Source organism: Lactuca saligna, chromosome 7 (assembly GCF_052625555.1).
Source record: "Lactuca saligna cultivar CGN05327 chromosome 7, ASM5262555v1, whole genome shotgun sequence".
Classification (NCBI taxonomy): domain Eukaryota; kingdom Viridiplantae; phylum Streptophyta; class Magnoliopsida; order Asterales; family Asteraceae; genus Lactuca; species Lactuca saligna.
In genome coordinates, this window is record NC_136423.1 from 136,447,786 (window position 1) to 136,470,641 (window position 22,856).

At 34.8% G+C, this 22,856-nt stretch overlaps 3 protein-coding genes across 3 annotated transcripts; 1 reads left to right on the plus strand and 2 right to left on the minus strand.

Annotated features, from left to right (window-relative positions):
• The first annotated feature begins 5,263 nt into the window (after positions 1 to 5,263).
• On the plus strand, positions 5,264 to 6,731 carry LOC145006602 (uncharacterized). Its single transcript, XM_078965680.1, has 5 exons — positions 5,264 to 5,401; positions 5,826 to 5,879; positions 5,984 to 6,070; positions 6,167 to 6,330; positions 6,428 to 6,731. The coding sequence occupies exons 1-5, from the start codon at positions 5,380 to 5,382 to the stop codon at positions 6,518 to 6,520; spliced, it is 420 nt and encodes a 139-aa protein (XP_078821806.1). The 5' UTR covers positions 5,264 to 5,379; the 3' UTR covers positions 6,521 to 6,731.
• Positions 6,732 to 7,956: 1,225 nt separating this feature from the next.
• ALDH6B2 (aldehyde dehydrogenase 6B2) lies at positions 7,957 to 12,028 on the minus strand. The gene is made up of 19 exons (XM_078963232.1): positions 11,848 to 12,028; positions 11,649 to 11,737; positions 11,065 to 11,136; positions 10,786 to 10,947; positions 10,620 to 10,698; positions 10,377 to 10,531; positions 10,185 to 10,248; positions 10,012 to 10,091; positions 9,857 to 9,922; positions 9,703 to 9,753; positions 9,458 to 9,609; positions 9,288 to 9,378; positions 9,111 to 9,191; positions 8,926 to 9,003; positions 8,785 to 8,820; positions 8,641 to 8,684; positions 8,459 to 8,537; positions 8,265 to 8,355; positions 7,957 to 8,164 (listed from the first exon to the last, which is right to left on the minus strand). Exons 1-19 carry the CDS (start codon positions 11,870 to 11,872, stop codon positions 8,049 to 8,051), a joined length of 1,611 nt encoding a protein of 536 aa, XP_078819358.1. The 5' UTR covers positions 11,873 to 12,028; the 3' UTR covers positions 7,957 to 8,048.
• Positions 12,029 to 14,923: 2,895 nt separating this feature from the next.
• On the minus strand, positions 14,924 to 16,661 carry LOC145004339 (protein TUNICAMYCIN INDUCED 1-like). Its single transcript, XM_078963233.1, has 3 exons — positions 16,408 to 16,661; positions 15,938 to 16,282; positions 14,924 to 15,863 (listed from the first exon to the last, which is right to left on the minus strand). Exons 1-3 carry the CDS (start codon positions 16,531 to 16,533, stop codon positions 15,075 to 15,077), a joined length of 1,260 nt encoding a protein of 419 aa, XP_078819359.1. The 5' UTR covers positions 16,534 to 16,661; the 3' UTR covers positions 14,924 to 15,074.
• Between the last annotated feature and the right edge of the window lie 6,195 nt (positions 16,662 to 22,856).

Below are 22,856 nucleotides of genomic sequence, written 5' to 3' on the forward strand. Positions count from 1 at the left end.
AAAACTATATTAAAAATAGCGTAGACGTAGCTCACTTACAGCGGGTTTTATAGAAAACCAGGCTTTGCTTGGAGCAGCGTTTCCGAGCCGAAAAGCTCTTCTTCTCGGAGCCGTCGAGCACTTCGGGGCTTCCGCCTCGTGCTAGGGAGGTTCCCTAGGCTTTTCGGAGGATTTCGGGGCTAGAGAGAGGTTCTAGAGAAAGAGTAAAAAGAAGAAAGAATGGGAAATGTGTGAAGAAAATGAGGGTGGGAGAGGTGGTATTTATAGGGTGAAAATGGCTGAACTTGGTGCCACATGTCACCATCTAGTGGCAAGACTTGGGGAGAAAGCAATGGCCAAGATTGTGCCACATCACCCATTTTCGCACAACACACTTCCGACTTCTAAAATCCGTAACTTTCACATACGACCTCCGTTTTTGACGTTCTTTATATCCACGCGTAGGTAAAAATAATATCTACAACTTTCATTTTGACTCCGTTGGCTAATTCTCGACCGATCTTAAATTTAACAGTACGAGGCGTTTAGACTGTTAAATGACCGCGAAGAATTCGTAACTCCTTCATACGGACTCCGTTTTCGTCTGTCTTTTTACCGTTGAGTTCCTATTAATGAGATCTTCAACTCTCATTTATTTCACGTAAGCCAAAAACCGCTCGAACTAAAATTCGAGTTTCGGGCTGTACACTGCTAAGCCGAATCTTAGAAAAATCATAACTTCCTCATACGAAGTCAGATTTGGGCGTTCTTTTTATCGACGCTCTTAGTTTAACATATTCTACGACTTTTGTTTAGATTGCTAAGGCTAAAAAGTCTTCTATCGTAAATTCACTATTTACGTCTTCCGGTGCTGTGCCGGTTTTGCCGTAAAACTTCGGCGGGCCATAACTTCTTCGTTATAACTCGGATTTCGGCGTTCTTTATATGTACGGAAACCTTGTGACATATTCTAAACTTGGTTAAGACTATTCATTCTAAATAATCTTTTGTCAAAAAGTCATTTTTGACCCCTATTGCCTCTAAATTGACTAGCCCAGATCTGCGGGCGTTACAACGTAGGATGTTATTTTGTGTAAAACCCATCAATAATAACAAATGGATGAAATACATCGATAACATGTTTGTTGGGCCTAATACTCTCGTTACATGGTTAATGGACCCATAGGGATCCATTTAAGTGTATATTGGACGTACATTTCCATGTCATGTTAATTGGGCCTTTGTGGTCCATTTACATGTTAATTTGGGCCTAAGCTATGGATCACATATCTATTGGGCATGAATTACCCTTTTACATGTTTATTGGGCCTTAGTGGCCCATCCATATGCTTAATTGGGCTTGGATTAAAAATCATATGTGTAGTGGGCCTTAAATGTCCCTTACATATCCATTGGACTTCATACAATCACTTACATACTTTGGATTTGAAAACTTAAAACATATACGTAAACCTTATTCATGGTGTGATATAGTAATCGTAAACAAGTTAAGGATGTAGTGAGACTTGTCGGTTGACACCTTTGAGTGTATGATTATAGCCTGTAGTTATAACCAGAGTCTCCTGGAGGGAGAGCGGGAGTTGTGTATAGATCTATACGGGGGTGACACCCCCCATGCCTTAGCTGTTCGCTACAGCTAGACTAGGCCAGTCTAGAGCAACAAACCTTACCTTAATCGAACCGGAGCCTGAAAAACACCAAGACAGACGAACTAGTCATTATCATGCATGGTTGTAATGACTCACTTAAAGACTAAATCCATCAAAGATTTTGGTATACTTATACAAATCTCGACAAAACTAAAAACATACATTCATCAACACTCGGTTTTGGGAATTTACGATTACAATACTCTCAAAAGCAGAAAATATTGGATTTTCTGGGATGAATACATGTATACATTACTTTTACTTACGACAGAAAATACAGGATTTTCTGGGCTGCATTTCATACACATCTTCAGAAAACAGAAAACACACATGCATTAATACTTGATTTTGTCACATCACATTCAAACCATTTTTCAGAAAATATCGGATTTTTTGGTGTTTTACTAATCATGCAAAACTTTTATTCAAACATGCTTATGAACTCACAAACATTATATATGTTGACGTTTTCAAAATAACTTGTATTATCAGAGAATCGTTAAGCGGAAAGGTCGGCAGGGAATGTGGAATTTATTGTATTTTGTTATCATTGTACATCGAACTTTCTTTTTGGCATGTAACTTATGATATTATACTTGATGTAAAAAATGTTGGTTGTATTTTGATATGTATGATGATGGTGCTGTATTGTTTCAATTATATATATTGTGATGATATTACAAGATGAACTCATGCACAAGCCTCCAGACGTTTCTACCGTCTGGTTCGGGGGTGTGACACATATTATTAATTAGTATTTAATTAGAAATTAATTTGTAATTAATTTTTTTTAATTAAAGGAACAGATTAAAAGTACAGTGGTTATTTTGTAATTATTTGATAGTTGAGGCTTTAGGCTATTTGATCATCCTTATTAGGGATAGGCCAAAAATCCTAGAAGGATCTAGGAGTTTTCGTCCATGGCCTAAGGAAAGGAGGTCCATGGACTTGCTTAGGCCCTAAGCTAAGGAATTAGGGTTTCTATCCTGAAACCTTAGCTATAGGGGTGAGCATGGTGCGGTTTGGTGCGGTTTTCAGACCAAACCGAACCGCAAACCGCATGGTGCGGTTTTTGCATTCTTAGAACTGTTGGGTGCGGTTTTGCAATGGTTCGGTTTTTCGGTTTTTAAATGCGGTTTTGGTTTGTATCGGTGCGGTTTCGGTTTTTAAACCGTGTTAAGAATTTGGTGCAGTTTTTTTTATGTTTTTTTGTGCGGTTTTTTAAAACTGTAAGAACTGAAAACCATGTGCATATAAGCTTGTATTGTGCTATTTTTTTTAATACATTCATTTTCAGCTCAAAACAAAATTACATAATAAAACATTGTAAGTCGTTTAAAATACAACTTGTGACCACTCTTAAAAACTAATTAATGATTGAAGGTTGGTTGATTTTGAGTTAATTTGTTACAAGCTTATTAGATGTAATCGATTAGTACGTTTGGCTAATAATAGAACATTTCTTTTGCACCCCATATAGTTTTATACAAACACAAAATAAACATATAATAAATATATTATCGTTTATAACTATTTTAAATAGAATGTATATAATATACATTGATTGACTTATTACTATACACGCTTGCGGTGCGGTTCGGTTTTGATGGACCGGTTTTTAGGATAGAAACCGCACCGCACCGTTGACCTTCGGTTTTTGCAAAAATTAAATCCGCACCATTGGTTTTTGCATCGGTTTCGGTTTTTCGGGTGCGGTTTATTGCGGTTTTGTCGGTTTTTCTTTAGTCGGTTCGGTTTTTGCTCACCCCTACTTAGCTAGCCTCAAGTATAAATAACCCCCTTAGGCTATAGATTTCGTCCACCCTTGGAAAAACCCCAGAAGAGCTGATTTTTGGAGCAAGCCACCCTCTATCCTCTTTCTCATATTCATCCTCTCACTCAAGTGTGTTTGTGATACTACATTTTTGGTACTTGTTCTCAAGAGCAAAGGGAATTCAAGAAACTAGTTTTTATTACTATATAGCAACAAAGGTATGCATTCTAATATTTGATTTGCAATTTTCGAAAATAGTAGATGCATGCTAGGTTTTCTTTTGTGTTCATTTGTTGTATGTGTAATAGAGAAAACATAGATCCAAAACTATGGTTGCATGCACACTTATGATTGTTTGTATAAAACACATCAACAATAACTTTAGGACTTACAAAGGTACAAAAGCACTGCAAGATGCAGAGGTAGAAGCTTGATGGCCAAAAGTATGCACCCAAGGAGTTTTCTTCTTCTTCAAAGAGCCAAAAACCACCAAAAGAGCTCTTAAGATCAACAATGGAGGCTAAAAACGATTTGGGCAGGAATGAGGTGATGGAGGCTGAGGGTGTGCAAACCCTTGCATACCACTTCTCTTAAATAGGGAGCAAAACATGGGATTGGGGTTGTCTGATCTCACGTCGTGAGATCCTAACCCTCACGTCGTGAGCCCAAAAATGGCTACGTGTCTCAAGCTGAAGTCACACCATGAGACCCTATCTCTCACGTCGTGACCTTCAAATTTTGGGTTTTTCATTCTTATTAGCTCAAAACATTGAAAGATCAATTACCTACATTAGAGGTTACATTATTATTTATTTTATCATAAAAAATCCCATCATATTTTTTAACAAAAGAATTTCATTTATTTAATTTTCTCAAGTATCGACCATTTATCGGGTTACCTTTCTTCAACAACTAACCCCATAATCTAATTTGAAATTGCTTTATTAGCAAATGAGTTTTTATGTGAATGTGAGTAGTAAATTATGGTTGTTACCCAAATCAAAATGCATTTTTTTCGGTTTTATATTTTTATTTTGTCCATATTATGTCATTGTTGGTTGATGGATTTCATTGAATATGTCTTTAGTTTTTTTCTATGAACAAGTTTAAGCAATGGTTGGTTTTGTCACATGAACCTCCATTTGGGGTACAATGTCTTGATAAGAAAGATATTAAAACTATAATATCATAACATAAAGAAATGAAAGTATCAAAAATTTTCATTGTCTTCCTCAACCATATGCTTTTTAATGCAAGACAAGAGAGAGAAAAAACAAATTGTCCTGCTTTTAGTGAGTTCTATTGGTAGGATTGGAACTGATACCGATGTTAATTGAACAAAAATTGTATTTTTTTTTTGCATCCAAGAAAAAATCTAAAAAACATGAATCTCATCCTCATCAAATATAATCCTAAAAAGCTAGTCTAACAAAAAAGACTAAAAATTAAACCACCAACCAAGGGTCAAAATGAAAAAGTTGGCTGAAGATGAAATTGATCAAATAGGTCAAAATACGCCTAAAATACATAAAAGAACTTGTACTCTCACTAATTTATCAATTTATCCATTTACTTTATGTGTATTAATTCAAACCACTACATATTTTATTTTTGACCCTTTAGGACAGCCATTTTTGTCGGCTACCCTCTTTGGAGAAAAGAGAGCAAATATATGACGTGTCTTTGTGAACGATCATATCTTTGGTCGTAGAAAGGAATATTTTTGCCCGGTTTAGAATAAACCCCGTATGTCAAGGAACAGGTTATCCGGTTTAACCTTATCACAACAACGTACAATATCTCAAGCATAAGATACAACAACGAAGGAACACAGATTTTTCATATAAATAGAATATACGCACATGGTATCAGGGTTTTGATCGTAAAGCATTCTCATCTACGTATTTTCTCTCTCTACCTCCCACCGCCTCTCCATCTCTCTCTAGAATTCTCACCATGCCTCGCAGAAGCTCCGGCGGTAAGTTTTTCTTCCGATCTAAGATTTTTATAGCCTAAAATTCTCGATTCTACATTTCTCCAATACTTTGATATCTAATTTGCAAAGTCACCGACTATCGAACATTTCATTTCAGTATTAGGGTTTCTAAACCTTCGTTACATTTCCGTGATTGTTGGAATGATTAATTTTATGAATATAACTGTAGTTTTTTTACCTTGGATATTAATTGCAATTGAGTCTGTATACCTTCATGATTTGATTGGGAAATCGTTGATCCATGGGGCTATGGATATTCGGTATTTGCTTTCTAATATCTAAAGCATCTCACGAAGGGAAACTTACAAATTACAATGATGCTTATTGTATAATCCTTTCATAAGATACACAGCGCATGAATCTGCCCAATTTTTGCGTATTTTGCTTATGTTTGGTTATCTTACAGGAAGGTCAGCTAGGGCACCTGCTCGTGCTCCAGCACGCAACCCACCAGCTCCAGGTAAAGTTTTTTAGCCATTTTTTCAAACTCCAAAATCAAATTCATATAAATTTGTTTCTTCTTCTTCTGATTAAAATCTGCCATTGATGATTGTGGTGTTGCAGCAAGCCGAGCACCCCCTCCTGCTCCTGTTCAGCAGAGTAGCGGTGGTGGGTCGATGCTTGGAGGCATTGGTTCAACTATAGCCCAAGGTAGGTTTTGCAATTTGCAGACATATATAATCAATCATCCATAAGTGTGATAAACTAAAGTCCATGTTCTGAAACTGTGATTATGCACTTCTTTAGGCATGGCTTTTGGTACTGGAAGTGCTGTTGCTCATAGGGCTGTGGATGCTGTGATGGGTCCTCGTACAATTCAACATGAAGCTGTTGTTGCTGCTGCTACTGATATGCCTACAAACAACACTGTATCTGATGCTTGTGGTATGCACACCAAGGCTTTCCAAGATGTATGTCTTCTGATTCTTGCCATTTTATATCTCTTTGTTTGACAATCGATCTTTTGATGATTATGTATGAATACCATTCATGTTTTTTTTTGTGCAGTGTATTAACAGCTCTGGGAGTGATATTGGGAAGTGCCAGTTTTACATGGATATGTTGGCTGAATGCAGAAGAAACACAGCTCTGAATGCTTGAGTGTATGCAATTTCACACAACACATTACATTCATATGAAATGAAACTTTATTTTTTGGGTATTGTTGGAGTGGTTATATGAACTTTGGTGGCTAATAAATGATCTTGATGTTCTCTTCATCATCATGTGATTGTATGATGGGTTAAAAGTTAAAACCATGTGGTGTTATGGATATCTTGCTTTCATTTGTATGCATTTGTTCTTTCAACAATCCTCACTTTTTCTTTCAGTTTTTTTTTCTTCATATCCCTGACCTTTTTACGTGTGGATTTGTTGTGTTCTTTGTTTAATAGAGAAAATGACACAAATATAACTTTTCGCAAAATAGTTTGGTCCACTGCGAAAATGTGGTGAAGTTTTTGGCAAAAGTTGGTTCATGGGAACTGACAATACGAAGTTGGTTCATAGTGATAATGCGAAATTATTGTTATCAAAGTGAAATTGACAATGTTTTTTTCAAAATAAAAAATAAAAAATCTTCACATCAATATTTTAGACTTAAAACACCTTATCCGAAATGAGCTCACTCTATAATCTATAATGTTTAGTTTTCTTTTGGATTTAAACCTTTTTGGGTTCATACAAAGGGGATTTCTCGTCTCAAATATACATCTTTATTACCAAAAGATACGCCAAGTTGCCAATTGACTCAAACGCCGAGTGGAATAAACGTCAAAAGTATTTCCTATGTTTGATCTAACCATATGTAATATAACTCCTAATTTTTATAATTATATATTGAAGTTAAGTTACGTAAAACATAAGTATATGAAAAGGTTTTGTATTTACCATATAATTACTATCATATTGTCCAAAGATACAAGAATCAGTATCTACTTCTTAACCATTTGTTTTTGGGACATTTCCACTTGACTTGATGTCGAATAAGAAATAGTTACTCATTTTAGGATCTCTACCATAATGGCATCTTACTTCTTTCTCACTTTATATTTAGACTGACAATCTTCAACTCTCATATACTTGCTCATTGCCAAGGTCAAGGTGTGTTCTTATTCTTAGTTTGGTGACTAATTAAGCACTGCAATTCATCAATACTCAGTTTTAGTAAAGTTTGATATGCTTCATTTTCAACAACTTTTAAAAAAGATTTTTTGCAACCTAATTTTTAACAACAAATATACTTATGCATAAAAAATTGGATCTTTAATTCTCATCAGTGAATAACTTTCCAGGAACGTTATTTCAGAAACAACCCTGCTCCTCCCAAACTCTAACATACAAACACTTTATTTTGATGACAATTCAGGTGCAAACAACCTGCAATTGTTTATGAATTCAACATCAAACTAGACCAAGTTGAACACAAAAAGTGTACATCTGGTTTAACATCCGAAAAATGTCTTAAATATAGACCAGTTTTGCCAATTCCCACTGTCAACTTTGTGCCTATTTTAAAGAAAGTGAAAAACTTTAGCTCAGAGACAAATATTGCGATTACTTTATTACTCTTATTTAAATACCATTTATCCATACAACATTTAACAAGTTGAAAAAATAACACATTCAATTATGAAGATTTTTGAGAAGTTGGCATTGCAAGTGAAACACCCGAACCACCCGGTAAATCCTTCCATTGCTGAGTCACAGTCTTGATCTGTGTATAAAAGTTAACCCCTGCCTTCCCTGCAATTCCACCACCAAAAACCAAACTCAATCTCAATTTCAATTTCAATTTCAATTTCTTTTACTACATCACAAGGGGCATATTTGTAAATTCACCCACCGTAGAAGTTAAGGTCACCAGCAAATGACGCCTTCGACCCCGTAAACGAGAAAAACGGTAACGGAACTGGAATCGGAACATTTATCCCAACCTGACACACACACACACAAAAAAAAAAAAAAATAAGTTTTAATTTTCATATTTTAATAGTTTAAATGTTTTCTTAACTTCATAGGATATGTAAAATTACTTACCTGCCCTGCTTCGATGTCAGTTTGAAATTTTCTAGCAGCCACACCAGATGATGTGAAGATAGCTGCCCCATTGCCATACCTGCAGATTTTTTTTATTTTTTTATTTTTTTTAAATATTTTAAATAATGAAAGCAAAACAGATGGGAGTATGTTTTAAACATAAAGAGAGGAATAAATTTTACTTATTTCTGTTGGAAATATTTATGGCTTCTTCCAAGCTGTCGGCCTGAAAATTAAAAAGGTGAAATTACGATATTAGCCCTCAAGAGAATGAACGTAATCAGTTAAATAAGCATGATTATTATACATAGAAAGTATCAACACACCTGCATGCAAATAAGAACTGGACCAAATATTTCCTCCTGCATTAAGATAAAAGTTTAAAACGTGTAACATATTTTGTACAAAAGACATAAATACCCTTCCTCATTCTCATCACTGAAAATAGCACTAGAAAAAGCTTATACCTTGTAACATTCCATATCTTCAGTAACACCAGACAAGATTGTGGGCCCAACAAAGTTCCCTTGTTCATATCCTGGAACCTAGTCAACATCAAAACAAACACAATGTATGTTTATTGAATGGGACCAAATGACCATTTTGCCCTCCAAAAAACAGATTTCACATATGAAGTTGAAAAAAAAAATACCACAATATCTCTTCCATCAAGCAGTAGTTTAGCACCACTTTCAACTCCACTCTGAATCAATCTGCACACTCGTTCTTTTGCCTGATAAATATAAAAACAGAATTCAAATAAAAAATTTAACAAGAATTATTGTTTATGTACATAATATAATAATATTTAAAATTAAATTTTATCTACCTGTTTGCTAATAACTGGACCTAGGTCAGCATCAGGTTCTACTCCTGCATTTACTTTTAAGTTTTTCGCACGCTTCACTAACTCATTTTCCCTTAAAAATAAGATTAAATTTCACTTCAAAATTCACAATAGAATTAAAATAAAAAACTAAAATAATATAATAATAATACCATTGTGTTGCATCTCCAACAAAGATTACAGTGCTTAAAGCCATACACCTTTGTCCTGCAGCTCCAAATCCAGCAGCAACTAAAGCATTTAAAGTAGCATCAATATTTGCATCAGGCATCACAATTCCATGATTTTTAGCTCCCATATTTGACTACATTCATTAAAACTATAATCAGTTTTATATATATAGATTTATTTTATCAATTATCATCATAGAAAAAGATGAAAGAAATGATAATGATACCTGAACACGTTTCCCTTTTGCTGATGCTCTTGAGTATATATGCATCCCAGCCTTTGAGGAATTTATAATGGTAAAAAAGTAAAAGATTAGTAGCTATATATATATATATACATTTGTTGGATGAACTTTATTATGTAGAAAAGATTTTACATACAGTGTTTGAACCAACAAATGATATAGCTTTAATGTCTTCATCATCACAAATGGCATTAACAATATCCTGTCTCAAATTAAAAAAAAAAAAGTATTGGATTGATGATGCTAAATATTAGTTGTAATGAGAGAAAATAAGTGAGATGATTAAATTACATTGGTGCCATGAACAATATTCAAAACACCATTTGGTAAACCAGCTTCCATTGCAAGTTCTGCAAGCATCATAGAAGCCCCTGAAAAGAAAAAGTATGAATGTATTATATAACAAAAAATTTAAAAATAAAATTGTTTTGAAAAAAAAAAAGAGAGAGAGAGAAAGCAATGACCTGGATCTTTTTCTGATGGCTTTAGAACGAAAGTGTTACCACAAGTAACAGCAACTGGAAACATCTGCAAGAAAGATTAAATGGAAGATTCAAGAATCAAGAATCAAGATAACTTGTTCTTGTTTTTGTTTATTCATGGTGAAAGAGAGTAAGGGTAAATTGGGAAATGGGAATCATAAATGATAATCATACCCACAAGGGAATCATTGCTGGGAAATTGAAGGGGCATATACCAGCACAAACACCAAGAGGCTCTCTGATGCTATAAGTATCAATTCCATGAGATACGTTTGAAGCAAATTCTCCCATTTGTAAAGATGCCATGCCACTTGCATGTTCCACAACCTCTATAAAAAGAAGCACACAAATTAAAACTATTTCAAAATCTTGATTTGTTTTCTCACTTTCTACACTTTTAATCATGAATGAATTTACCTAGTCCACGAAACACATCACCCTGTGCATCCTTCAATGTCTTTCCTTGCTCTGTAGTAATGTTCATGGCAAGCTTATCCTGTCACAAGTATAATATTGATAAATACATATATGTATGTATGTATGTGTGTATATAATAACTATATGTTTATATATACATGCTAACCATGTCTCTTCTGATAAGTTCTTGAAGCTTTAACATGACACGTTGTCTGGTGGTGATTGGTGTGTTACGCCATGATGGAAAAGCTTGTTTGGCTGCAGATACTGCAGCTTTAAACTCCTCATGTTTTGTCAAGGGTAACTGAGAAACAACTTGCTGTGTTGCCTAACTCCATAATAGCAGTTGATTAGACAATAATAGTTACGATTCATGGATATGTATCATGTGAATAAACAAGAAACAAAAGGAAAAAGGGAAAAGGGAAAGAGTTTTAGGACTTACTGGGTTTATAACATCAATAAAATCAGATGATTGTGAGTTTACAAAGCTGCCTCCGATTAGGTTTGGGACTTTCTGATACAATTAGACCAATTAGTTCTTGATAGAGCCTAGAGGAAGTATTTTAATACCAAATGCAATAATGGAGAAAGTAATAGCTAAAACATATATACATGCTAACTATTAGAAATTACAAGATACACATTCAAACTAAAGAAACCAATTTGTTTTCATGTTCACATTGGTCAAAACAAACTACCTAATAAGTGATCTAAAAAAGAAAACTGGTACTTATCCAAGCTCAAAGATGAGAATGAATACGGTTCGATCTTTTCGCACCATTTTATAATGTCGTACTTGTAAATCTCAATCTATTTAGCAATTCTTTTCTCAGAAATCCATATCAATTTACAGATTAGCAGGTAATCCATTAACACTCAAAACGATATTACTTTTTCGGGGTTAACAAACTAAAACCGAAAGTTGTTTCACCTTTTTACATTTACCTTTACTTCCAATTCCTAGATATAGAAAGAACTTGCAAAAAATAGATATTCAGTCAGCATCAGTAAAGCACACAACCATACCAGAGGATCGCTGTGTCTCACAGACTGCTCAGTAGCGGTAGAGAGATTACAATTTTTTAGGGCAAATATTTGAGGATTCAAAGGTCTCACTGTTACACAATCATTCGCAAAAACGAATCAGTAAAATTCGTATTAGCGCAAGCTAGAGTAGCAGATAATAACCAAAATCACTTAGTCAACAAAGAGAAGAGAAGTTTACCTCGTCGGATTGATAATCGCAGCATTTTTTTAGCGATGTACAGAGAGAATCTGTTAGAGGTGGATGATGATGCTCTTGATTTTGTTCGATATGACCGGATTTCCCTGGTTAATTTATAGGTAGAAAGAGTAGTGTGTGATTGGATTAAGTAGAAAAGTGTTCAAAACATAGAAACCTGACAAAATCTTGGGTGAGTGGAACGATTCTTTTATTAGTTGGGTGTAAAAATATTACAGAAATGATCCCTGTAGTTTGTTTAAATTTATATGTTCAGTCAAACATTTAAAATATTATGGTTTTTAAATCTTGCAGTTTTGGTAACTGGTTTTATCTAAAATAATTATCCTACATTTTTTGTAATTAAATTTGGCTTTTTATTATCTAAATAATTAATATATATATTTTAATATAGTGATCCACATACCTCACCACTTTTTTTTTTTTTTTTTTTTTTTTTATTTATTCACATACTTTTTTTTTTCTCTCTGATGACCAAAAAACTTTGTTAACTTCCTATGCTATATCATTATCTCTTTTCTTCACCAAAATGTGAGTGAAGAAAAAGATGGCTTCACCTTATTGCCTCCACCTCTCTAACTTATTGTCGCATGTTATTACTAGAAAGAAAGATGGCTTGACCTCAACCCACATCAATCAAGTAGCTTGATGACGATATGAAGCTTTTTAATCGGATGTTGAGCGGACTTAATGAACCTATAAACACAACCAAACCCATCCTTGCTGATTTTTGTAGACCAATTAAAACTATTGGTGGTCAATTTATGTTTCTTTTGTCGCTATCACTGCCCCAACCCATCCCATCCCCTTTGACCACATTTGTCATTGATGAGTTCATTTCTTTTCAATATGTTCTATAAACAATCATAATTTGTATTAACATCGTTTTGTCATTAATGCATGATGTGTTAGAGGTACATACATCTCATCGTAGTTTTTTTTTTCGTGTATGCAATCCTAAATAGGTGAGTTTATTTTATGGGTTGAACACCTTTCTTTTCCACTACCGGACTATTAGACCATACTCAAGATGAAGTGGTCTATGAATGTTTATAGCAACTTTAACAGTTCATGCAAACTTATGACGACTACAGTCAATTGGGTATGGTCCATGGATGTTTATAGCAACTTTAAGGTAGTATTTGTTTTTTCTCTGTAGATCTGTGTGATCTCTTCTGTCTGCGCCGCGCAGATCACGCGCAGACATTAGTCTTCGCAGACTGTTTGTTTTTTTGAAGACTGCAGACCTAAAAATATTTACGCGCCCTCTTCTTAGCGTAGATGTGGACCATAGTCTTCTTAAATCTTCAGACATCTTCTAGCCTAAAAAACATATATATCTTAATTTTTTTCAAGTTCTTTTTTTTTAATTTATATTTTTTACAACTTTATTATGATACACAATTTGAAAAAAAAATTATAAAATTAAAAAAAAAAAACGTTCAACGATACAAATATGATATTTTTGATAAATTTATAAATAATATTAAATACAATAATAGTCGTTGAAGTTGTTTATATAAATATGAAAAAAAATCATAATATATTCTTATATTTTTTTGCCAAATTTTGTAAAACATTATTTAATACAGTATCGTCAATTTTTCGAGAAAATATTTATGGTACATTTTTAATGTATTTAATTGAAAAGATCGAAGTTTATTTCCATCCATTTATATATCAAATTCTTTGATCACTAATTATAATGTTTAGTTATAACTTTACAACCAAAGTTGTTGGTTTTTATCAAATATATACATTAATTTATAGTATTTTTATTTTTATTTTTTATATAATAATACATAAAAATTGATCTAGATTCGTTAATTATTTATAACAAAGTCATAAAAATATTAAAAAATCATTTTGAAGTTTAAAACAATCAGTTTATTTAGATTTCAGTTTATTTTAATAGCCCGCAGATGTTAAAAAAACAAACAGTCTTTTTTTTTCGGACTGCAGACGTTTGGTCCACCTCTTCCACTGCAGAGGTTTACAGATGTGGTCTGCAAACTGCATACATTTTGCCTCAGAAAAAACAAATAGCACCTAACAGTTCATGTCAGCTACAGTCAATTGGGTATGGTCTCTTAGCGACTATAATTATCTGAACTCATCGCTTGTTGCTACGATTATGAGTCCGAAAGGCATTTTGGTGCTCCACTTTTACAAAGCATAGTGTATATTGGACTACATCATTAGGATGCAATTTTATATTAAAAAAAAAAAAAAAAAAAAAAAAAAAAGATCAAACTATACTCATCATTAAATTATATATCATAGAAGAGCCACTAAGAGAAGAAATTTCAAAATGTCAAATCTCTTAAGAAAATTTGGTTGGGTATTTTTCCAAAAATATCATAATAAATGTTAGTGCCATATGCCACATAAACTATATGTCACATAAACCATGAGAACCAATAGTTAATCATAAATGAATTAAATTTGCTACCCTACTCCTATGTAATTTAATCTTCCTTTTATAATATATGTGTAGAAAAATCTTGTAGTGTTTGAGAATATTGGGAAAGCATTTAAGGTGTTGCAATTTCTCTTAACATATGTAATGAAATCACAAGGATTAGTTTGTTGCTTTTTCTTTTGGTATATATGGTTTTAATAACAACTAAAGTTTTCTTGTAATAAAAGTGATATCAAACACACTATGTACATTAAAAAATCTTTTAAATATATGAATATAAAGACATTTATAATACACACTGTATACTTGTAAGAAATAAAAAAGACATCAACATATCTTTTAATTATGAGAAATTATACAAATATAAAGACATACTATATATCTGTAACAAATAGAAAGACATTAACAATCTTTTAATTACTATATATTTGTAATAAATAGAAAGACATTAACAAATCTTTTAATTATTTTGTATTCTATGTAAAAACATCTATAATACATTGAATTCAATATAATTTAAAAGTTGTTTACATTATCATTTTATATTCTATATAATCCATTTAGTTTTTTCTTATAATTCATTTAGCATAAAATGAGTAAAGTAAACAATAAAACAGATACCCCGAAAAAGAGAAAGGAAGAAAGACATCTTTATATTATTTACAAATATTACTATATGATATGATGATATATATGGCCTCAAAATTGGAGAAACTTTTCTAATTCATCTACTGTGTAGATTTCATACCATGATTTTATATTTACACTTGACTTGACTCGAACACCTTCATAAATCAAACGGGCTAAAAGGGACGTTCAAAATCGGCATCTTTGACACCGTAATGTTCCCTCTAGCAACACCGAGCGCCACCGTATCCTCCACCGTAACAGGCTCAACTTCCACTATTGTCTCCGGCACAAACTTCTCTCCCTCCACCTTCGCCAACACCTCATACTCCATCTTCACACTCTCCGGCTTACTTCTCCACTCCGGATACCCTTCCAAAAACGATTCATTCCCGTTAAGCCTCTTCTCCGCCCCAAAACCCATCTTCACATACATCTGAGCAGATACATCCGCTCTCAAAAGCTTAAACGAACCACCACTGTTTCCGGTGGAGGTCAAGACTGCAGAAAGTAGCTTCTCTATCCCACGCAGGTTTGAGTTCGACCCATTAATGGATACCACCGGCCAGAAAGTGGGAAGATGGTCGGGAGAAAAGAAGGTATCATCGATAACGGAGATAGAGTTGCTTGTGTTTACCTTTGGGACGGAGGATAGTTCGACTAAACCAGGAGCAAGTCGCTTTAGCTTCAGCTTGTTGAAAGTCGGTGATGGTTTCGCCGGAGAATTGAGGGATGTGGGGCCTGTGATACGGAGAGAGAGGAGTTGGGTTCCGGTACGGAGGTGGTCGGAAAGTGCCTGGAGACCGGAAGCAAAATTTGTGTTTGATTTGTTGAAAGGAAGTGGGAGGTCAAGAGGGTGGCGTAAGCTGACGGATTTGGCGCCTTTCACAGTCACCACCGCGCCTTCTGCTAGAATTACTTTCTTCAGCTCACCGGCGTCAACATCATGCTGTACATCGTTTACAATGTTAAGGAAAATCGACAGAAAACGTTTTTGATTATATGATTAGGAATGAAACATACTGGCAAAAAGAGTCTCATGTCCTTGGCGTCTTGAATCCAGAGCTCCATCGGACCGGCGAGCTGGAATGGGGGTAAACTCGGCAACCGGTTGCCGGAAGTCTGCTTCTTCTGTACAAGTGGATTCTCGCCGGATAATTTTATCGGATCTTCCACTAGGAAAGTAGGCAAATCGACATACTCCCATTTGTTTACATCGTCCAAGAGTTTAATTGGAAGAACTTTGTTATCAATTTGTAGATCAAACTCCATGGATTGAGCTACTAAAGCACCCTTCAAATCAAACCCAAATAAGTTGAGATTGTCTGATTGACTCCCTAATCCCTGAACAATAGCCTCCTTCAAATCCTAAAAAGCAAACCAGGTAAATTAGATACAAATTTCCCTCACAGAGCAAAAGTAAAACGCAGAAGCAACCAAATATTGATATAAAGGAATCGACATTAAAACGTCAAAATTCATAAACTACTTACAGTTAGCGCTTTAGGATAATGACGATTAACATCTGGCATCGAGATTAGAGCTCTTATATCAGAAACTTGTATTATCAAAGCGAACAAACACACATACCCTGCGAAATTCAAAACCCTAAAATCCATCGATACGTGAAGAATGATGGCGAAGAGGATGATTAATAAAAAAATATATATAAGTTCTCAAATCAAAAAGAGATTCGATTTGAAATTGTTCTTGTATTTTTGAGATTTTATACTTCGAGATTTAGAGGCAAAAACGGTTAGAACTTGGAAGATGATTCTAGAGTCCGTAGGTATGACGCAGATATCATTCGTGGGTAGATATAATTGGTCCACATGGGATTGGCTCACGTGGAAGTCAATCATGATTGGGGTATTTGAAGTCAAAGTCAATCGTGAGTTTTAGGCGATTTTCCCGATCAAACGACGCCGTAGTAGATGAGAAAACGGACCACATAAATTCGATTTTACGAGAGTAAATTACAGAAATGGTCCCTGTGGTTTGTTTAAATTCGCAGCTTTGGTCCAACCTTTGAAAAACTGATACGTCACATCCCTATGGTTTTCAATTATTGCAGTTTTTGTCCTTTTGTCTGACTGTGTTATAAAAAGTCCGTTAAAATGACTAACGTGCCCTTCCATCCTTCTTCCTATATGCTACACATCGATAACCGTGACTCCATCCTTGCACTGCCCTCTCCCCACCTCCATCATGAACAATTTCCCCCACCCACCATCATTATCGCATCCTCCTATATCCCTCTCCGTCACACCATTTTATTGCAGCTACTTCCCACATTTTACTCTTATTCATCGAAGTGAATTCCAGACACATATTAGTGAGAGAGACAACAGAAGGGTTAAAGAAACCCATGTCGATGGCACCACTTGCCGCCTGCCTCATCTCACTACCTCCCTCATCGTCTGATGGTTGTCATCCCTTCCGACAAAATTGTCTGTCGGCTGACATCATCAACACTTATCTCCTCCTGCGATAGAAATTCCCCAACGCCTTTGCTTTCCTTTTTTTCCTTTGTATGTTGATGCTTTAAGATAGATGGAAGTTCAATTAATTGGGTATGTTTTTTTTTCGTTAATCTGATAGACTAATACAAATGATATGAATGAAGCAATGTAGGTAGTTGTACAACAAATCACATAAGAATGTGGTTTTTGGTATCTACTTTTCCACTTTCCCCTTCTTCCCGATCTAATTGTTGTCCTCTATTGGTACATGAAATCTCATAAGATGTTTGGTATCTAGTTTTTTGCCTGTTTTTGTGCAACAAATCCTTTAAGAATTCATGTTTTTGGTTTATAGTTAGATTCAGTGATGTCAATAACATCAACTTCCAAAGTGTTGAGTGAACGTAGTGTTTTGATTTGATCGGATTGCTTAGATAAATAGGTTGGAGGTTGAATATTATCTTTTTGAGAAGATAACCAAAGGGATGATTGGAAGAGTGGCGATCGAGGGCTGATCGGAATACAATGTTGTCTTAAAGATAAGTAATAATAAAATAATAAAGAAAAGAATTAAAAATAAATAAATTAGGGGCATGTTAGTCATTTTACACGATTTTAATGGAAACTTTCTAACAAAGTTAGACAAAATGACGAAAACTACAATAATTGAAAACCACAGGGATACGACTTATCAACTTTTCAAAGGTTAAACCAAAGCTACGAATTTAATAAAACCATATGGACCATTTCTATAATTTACTGGATCTAAGATTAAGATTAGGATATGTGTTGCTAAGTGTTTTTTTTTTTTTTTTTTGACACATAGTTATCTTGTTGATATTATATTATATTATTTGGTTATATGATATTGATGCGACTATCAAAAATCAAAAAAGAAAATGACATAAAAATATCATGTTTTTAAGTTTTTTTTTTCTAAATCTTGATATTCATTTTTTTTAATAAAAATCAAACATTTTTTTTGTTTTTACTAAATATCTGATTATTTTCAAATTGAAACCGGATAATTTTTTTATATTTAAAAACTATTTTATATATATATATATATATATATATATATATATATATATATATATATATATATATATATATAAATATATATATATATATATCCAAAATTAGGAATAGTTGTTGCTTGGTTTGAATCTTCTAACTCTCTCCGACCACGCATCTCAAACCCTAAGCTCACCTTCGTCATCACCATGACCATCTTTAAAGGTTGTTCTATTTTTTCTAGAGTTTTTTCCCGTATTTATATGTAAGCGATCTTTCTCTATGTGACTGGAAGAGAGTTTAAACTGATGATACTGTCTCTGATACTCCTGATAGACAAGAAACGTTTTTGCTTCGCTTATCACTTTTTTTTTCTCTCTTTTGCTCATCAAGTATTCCCCCACTTTATTTTGGGTTTTTTCCACTTATATTGTTATACGCTTCCGTATATCAACAACATGTGTTTTTCGTGTGCTATTTCCAGTGGTTATTGATCATCGATGTTCATTCCACTTTCTTTCTGTTCCCTTCTTCGATTATACCCTTCATCAGCTTTTCATCAACCCTTTATGATCTTTGAATCAAGCCCTTAACTCATCGACAACTTTATGCCTATGATCTTATTGCTTGGGATTAAACGGGTGAAAATAATGTTGTTTCTAGAAACCTCAATTAATTTGTTACTTGAGCAATGTAAGTTGCTTCATCATCTTTCTCTTTTCCCTTAAAATTAAATTATAATGTTATCTTCACATGAACATGATCTATAATTAAATCTATTAAAAGACATGTAATCTGACTTTTTCATTTATAAAGTTCAATACATATCGATTAAAGGCAAACGGGAAACAAGCTGCGCCGCTACCCCTTTCTGGATGGCAAAACCAATTCATTTGAAAACAATATTTGTGGATCTAGGAGATATTACATTAGAATGCATGAACCATTGGACTCTATTGAGAAGTTCCACTGCCTCTGGTGCAAGAAACCCAAATGTATCGAATGCAAAAGGTACAAAGACAGGTTGATTTTGTATACATGCATTCTCGTGCTTTACCACTTTGCATGTAACGACTTTCAAAGCGGCATGCGCTGCTGTGAAACCCCCGTTCCCCAAACCAACGAAAGGAGAAACTCCAGTAAGATCCACGCATGCATGCTTCCCTCTTATCCATCCAAAGACCAAAATTTCAGCCAGTCTAAGTGTGGACCTTCCATCCCGCGGGCCTGTAAAAAAGTTCATCAGCGCTTCTTTCTTCACAGAAATACCAGCACGCTGACAAACATCAAAGAGAACATCCCGAACCACATCATGTCTGTACTTGAAACCAGGGAGTTCTCTACAATGAACCGCATGTTCCCCAAAGGTATCCAAACATGCCTTGCAGCAAACCGGGCATAGCTCGTCAATTGGGAATATGGGAATCATGAGGCGGTAACGAAGGATAGTTCGGTACTCCACAGGAGACATATGCTGGCCAAGACCATTAATAGGGATAGTTAACATAAAATCATGAGCATGAGGTGCATGCAAGCACTCAAAGACTGCTTTCTATCTAACAGTCATGTCAAAGTCGACTTCCATATCTTGGACAATTTTGCTAAAAAGGGCACACGCCAAAGCTTTTTGGGATTTAGGGGGGAGGTGTCCTTATTAGTGAAACCGCTACAGTCAAATCCCAGAATCGTATCGCGAAGACGAGTCATAGCACATAGGTAATCCGAGTTCATACCAAACACGCCACTGTCACGTAAGATGTGGTCTTGTAATGCCCAAGATTGGGCTTTAGAGGCTACAAATGCGTAGGATGAAACCTCGTATGCCGAGTACAAACCCAAACCACCGAAACGAATAGGTAAGGAGGCCAGGTGCCACTGGATGTCTCCAAAGAAGGGGCTTCCACATACCACCATATACTCGATAGACCTGCACAATCCTTTGTCAAAGAACAAAGCCGCCTCTTCTATGTGTACCGGCTAGCATGTCCTTAAACCAAAGAAAAATTTTGCAGTGCCCATACATGATCGAAGCAAAAGTAGCTCACTCTGCGGGTCACATAGTTGTGGAAGAAGGCCCATCAAATCAACAACATTGACCGCTCTCTTCATGGCCAGCCCGCTAATAAACCATGGGTCTCTGCTAACAGCCCCCCCCCCCCCCCAAGGAGCTTCACCCCCAAAGAAGGTCTCCTTATATCCGCTAGGAATAAATCGACATGAAGCTTCCTACCATCATAGGAGGGCCAAAAAATCTTTGTTTTCTTGATTTTCAACTCAAGACCCAAGCCGGGACCATGCAACCGAATAATGTTCAACACCTTAGCCACCTCCTCCGAATCCCCAATGACAGTCCCATCATCTAGATACCAAGCATGGAGAAGGAGCTTACAATTGTCTCTAATCTTGTGCACAAGCGGATGCAAAACGAGGGCAAAAAGAAGAGGGCCCAAAGGGTCACCTTGCTGCACCCCAGTGGCAGACCATATATGTTGGTCTCTGATATAAAGTCTCGTTGCTTGCCCGTACAAGAAATTCACCCACAAAGAAATGGAAGGGCACATCTTCTTAACCTCGTAGAGCAATGCTGATCGATCCACCAGGTTAAAGGCATTTGAGAAATCCACAGTCAGCATTACAAGAGACCCATCAACATGGTGTTCACTCAACACCCTATTGGCACTGTGTAACACAACCTCAGCACCGCCGGATAATGAATGTTCTTTCGCATGCCATTGGTTGGAGAAAATGAAACACAAGCCAATGCTTGAAGCCGTTGAAAAAAATGAAAGAAGGTAATTGGTATATCATATAGGAAAGCTATTAATATTGTAGATTCGATTTTTCTACATCTTTCACTGTTCTCGTAAAATCATCATCACCATCATCATGTGATTGTTGTCTGCAGGGTTGATTTTCTTAGCTTCATATCACCCCTTCTTGTAGTTACCTCCACTAGTACATCCAATATTTGTATCGGTCTAAAAGGTACGTTTTTCGAATTTCACCTAGAAGTTACATTTCATATGGTGAATTTTTACCAACTGCACATGATTATCTTTAGGTTCAATTTATGGGATTTTGATTGTTTTGAGAATTTTAAACCCCATTACTGGTAAGAAATCCACCTTTATTCATACATTTGAAGCTAATGGATGATAATCTAAGAATATTAAGGAATAAATTTACCTTCTTTTCTTATTGCAGACTGATATGTGCATATTTATACACATAATTATACATCATAACTTAATATTTTAATTACCTTTATGCCCTTATTAGAAAAAAAGATACTTAATTTGTTATGAATTATGTTGTAGGGATAAAAGACATGATTGGAGCAAAAAGGAAGCTGGAAGCTGGACCTGGGAGTTGGAAGTATGAATTAAAGCTTTAAAATGATGAAAAATATACCCAACACGTCGTGGTGGATTTCCCACGGTGTGGTTACTTGAAGAATCCCGATTTGCTTCGAAGACTTGTAGACCACGGGATAAACACGAAGACCACGACGTGGTGGCCTTACCACGACGTGGTGATCTGAATTCGAGAAAACTATAAATATATCTCATTCTCCTCCGAATTGGGACTTTTGGCTCTGGTAGTAATCATCACTTTGAATTGGGACTTTCATTTTTCATTATTTTCTACTTTCTACCATGTCAAACCCTTTGAATTCCGATTTTGTGTTTTTGTTTGTTGAAATCATGAGCTAAATACTCATGACTTTCGTTTAGCCTAGGATTGATTATTTAATTATGGTTGAATATATGGATTGGATTTAGCTATTTGGTTATTTGTTGATTCTGCTTATTAAAGAACCTCAAGTACTTTTGATAACTATTTTCTCTACTTATTGTTGAATTTGATTAAGTTAGTATGACTATGTTCCTTAGTTGAATTTGAATCTTATGATCTTGTGAAATGCAAAATTGTAGGACTAGAGCTGTGAACAAAACCTAGGGTTAAGTAGAAAAGTGGGTAAAAAGGTATAGGAGCTAATATATGACGACAAATCATATATTGAATTGAATCAATAAACTTAATTGATCAATCAGTTATAAGTCTAATCAATTCGAACCAAATACTAGTAAACTTGTAAGTTTGTCCGCTTGATCACCGAATAAATAAGCTAGTTTGCTAAAGGATTAAATTAGTGAATACTAATTTGGTCATCTTAGGAATCGATAACTGAAGAAACTAAAATCTATTGCACTTCCATAAACCAACCATAATAACAAGTAAATCCGAAGCTAAACGAAGTTTCTTACTCACATTGGTTAATTCATCGTTGTTCTCTTGCCTTAGTTTAGTTTTAGCTTAATTAATTGATAATTAGTTAGTTTGGTAATTTAAGTATATAGTCTTGCAAAACTAGGAAAACAAAACCTTTTCTAATTTTATTAGTAAGTAGCTAATAGTGGAATAAAGTTAGCCAAAACACTGTTCCTTGAGTTCGACACTTGTTC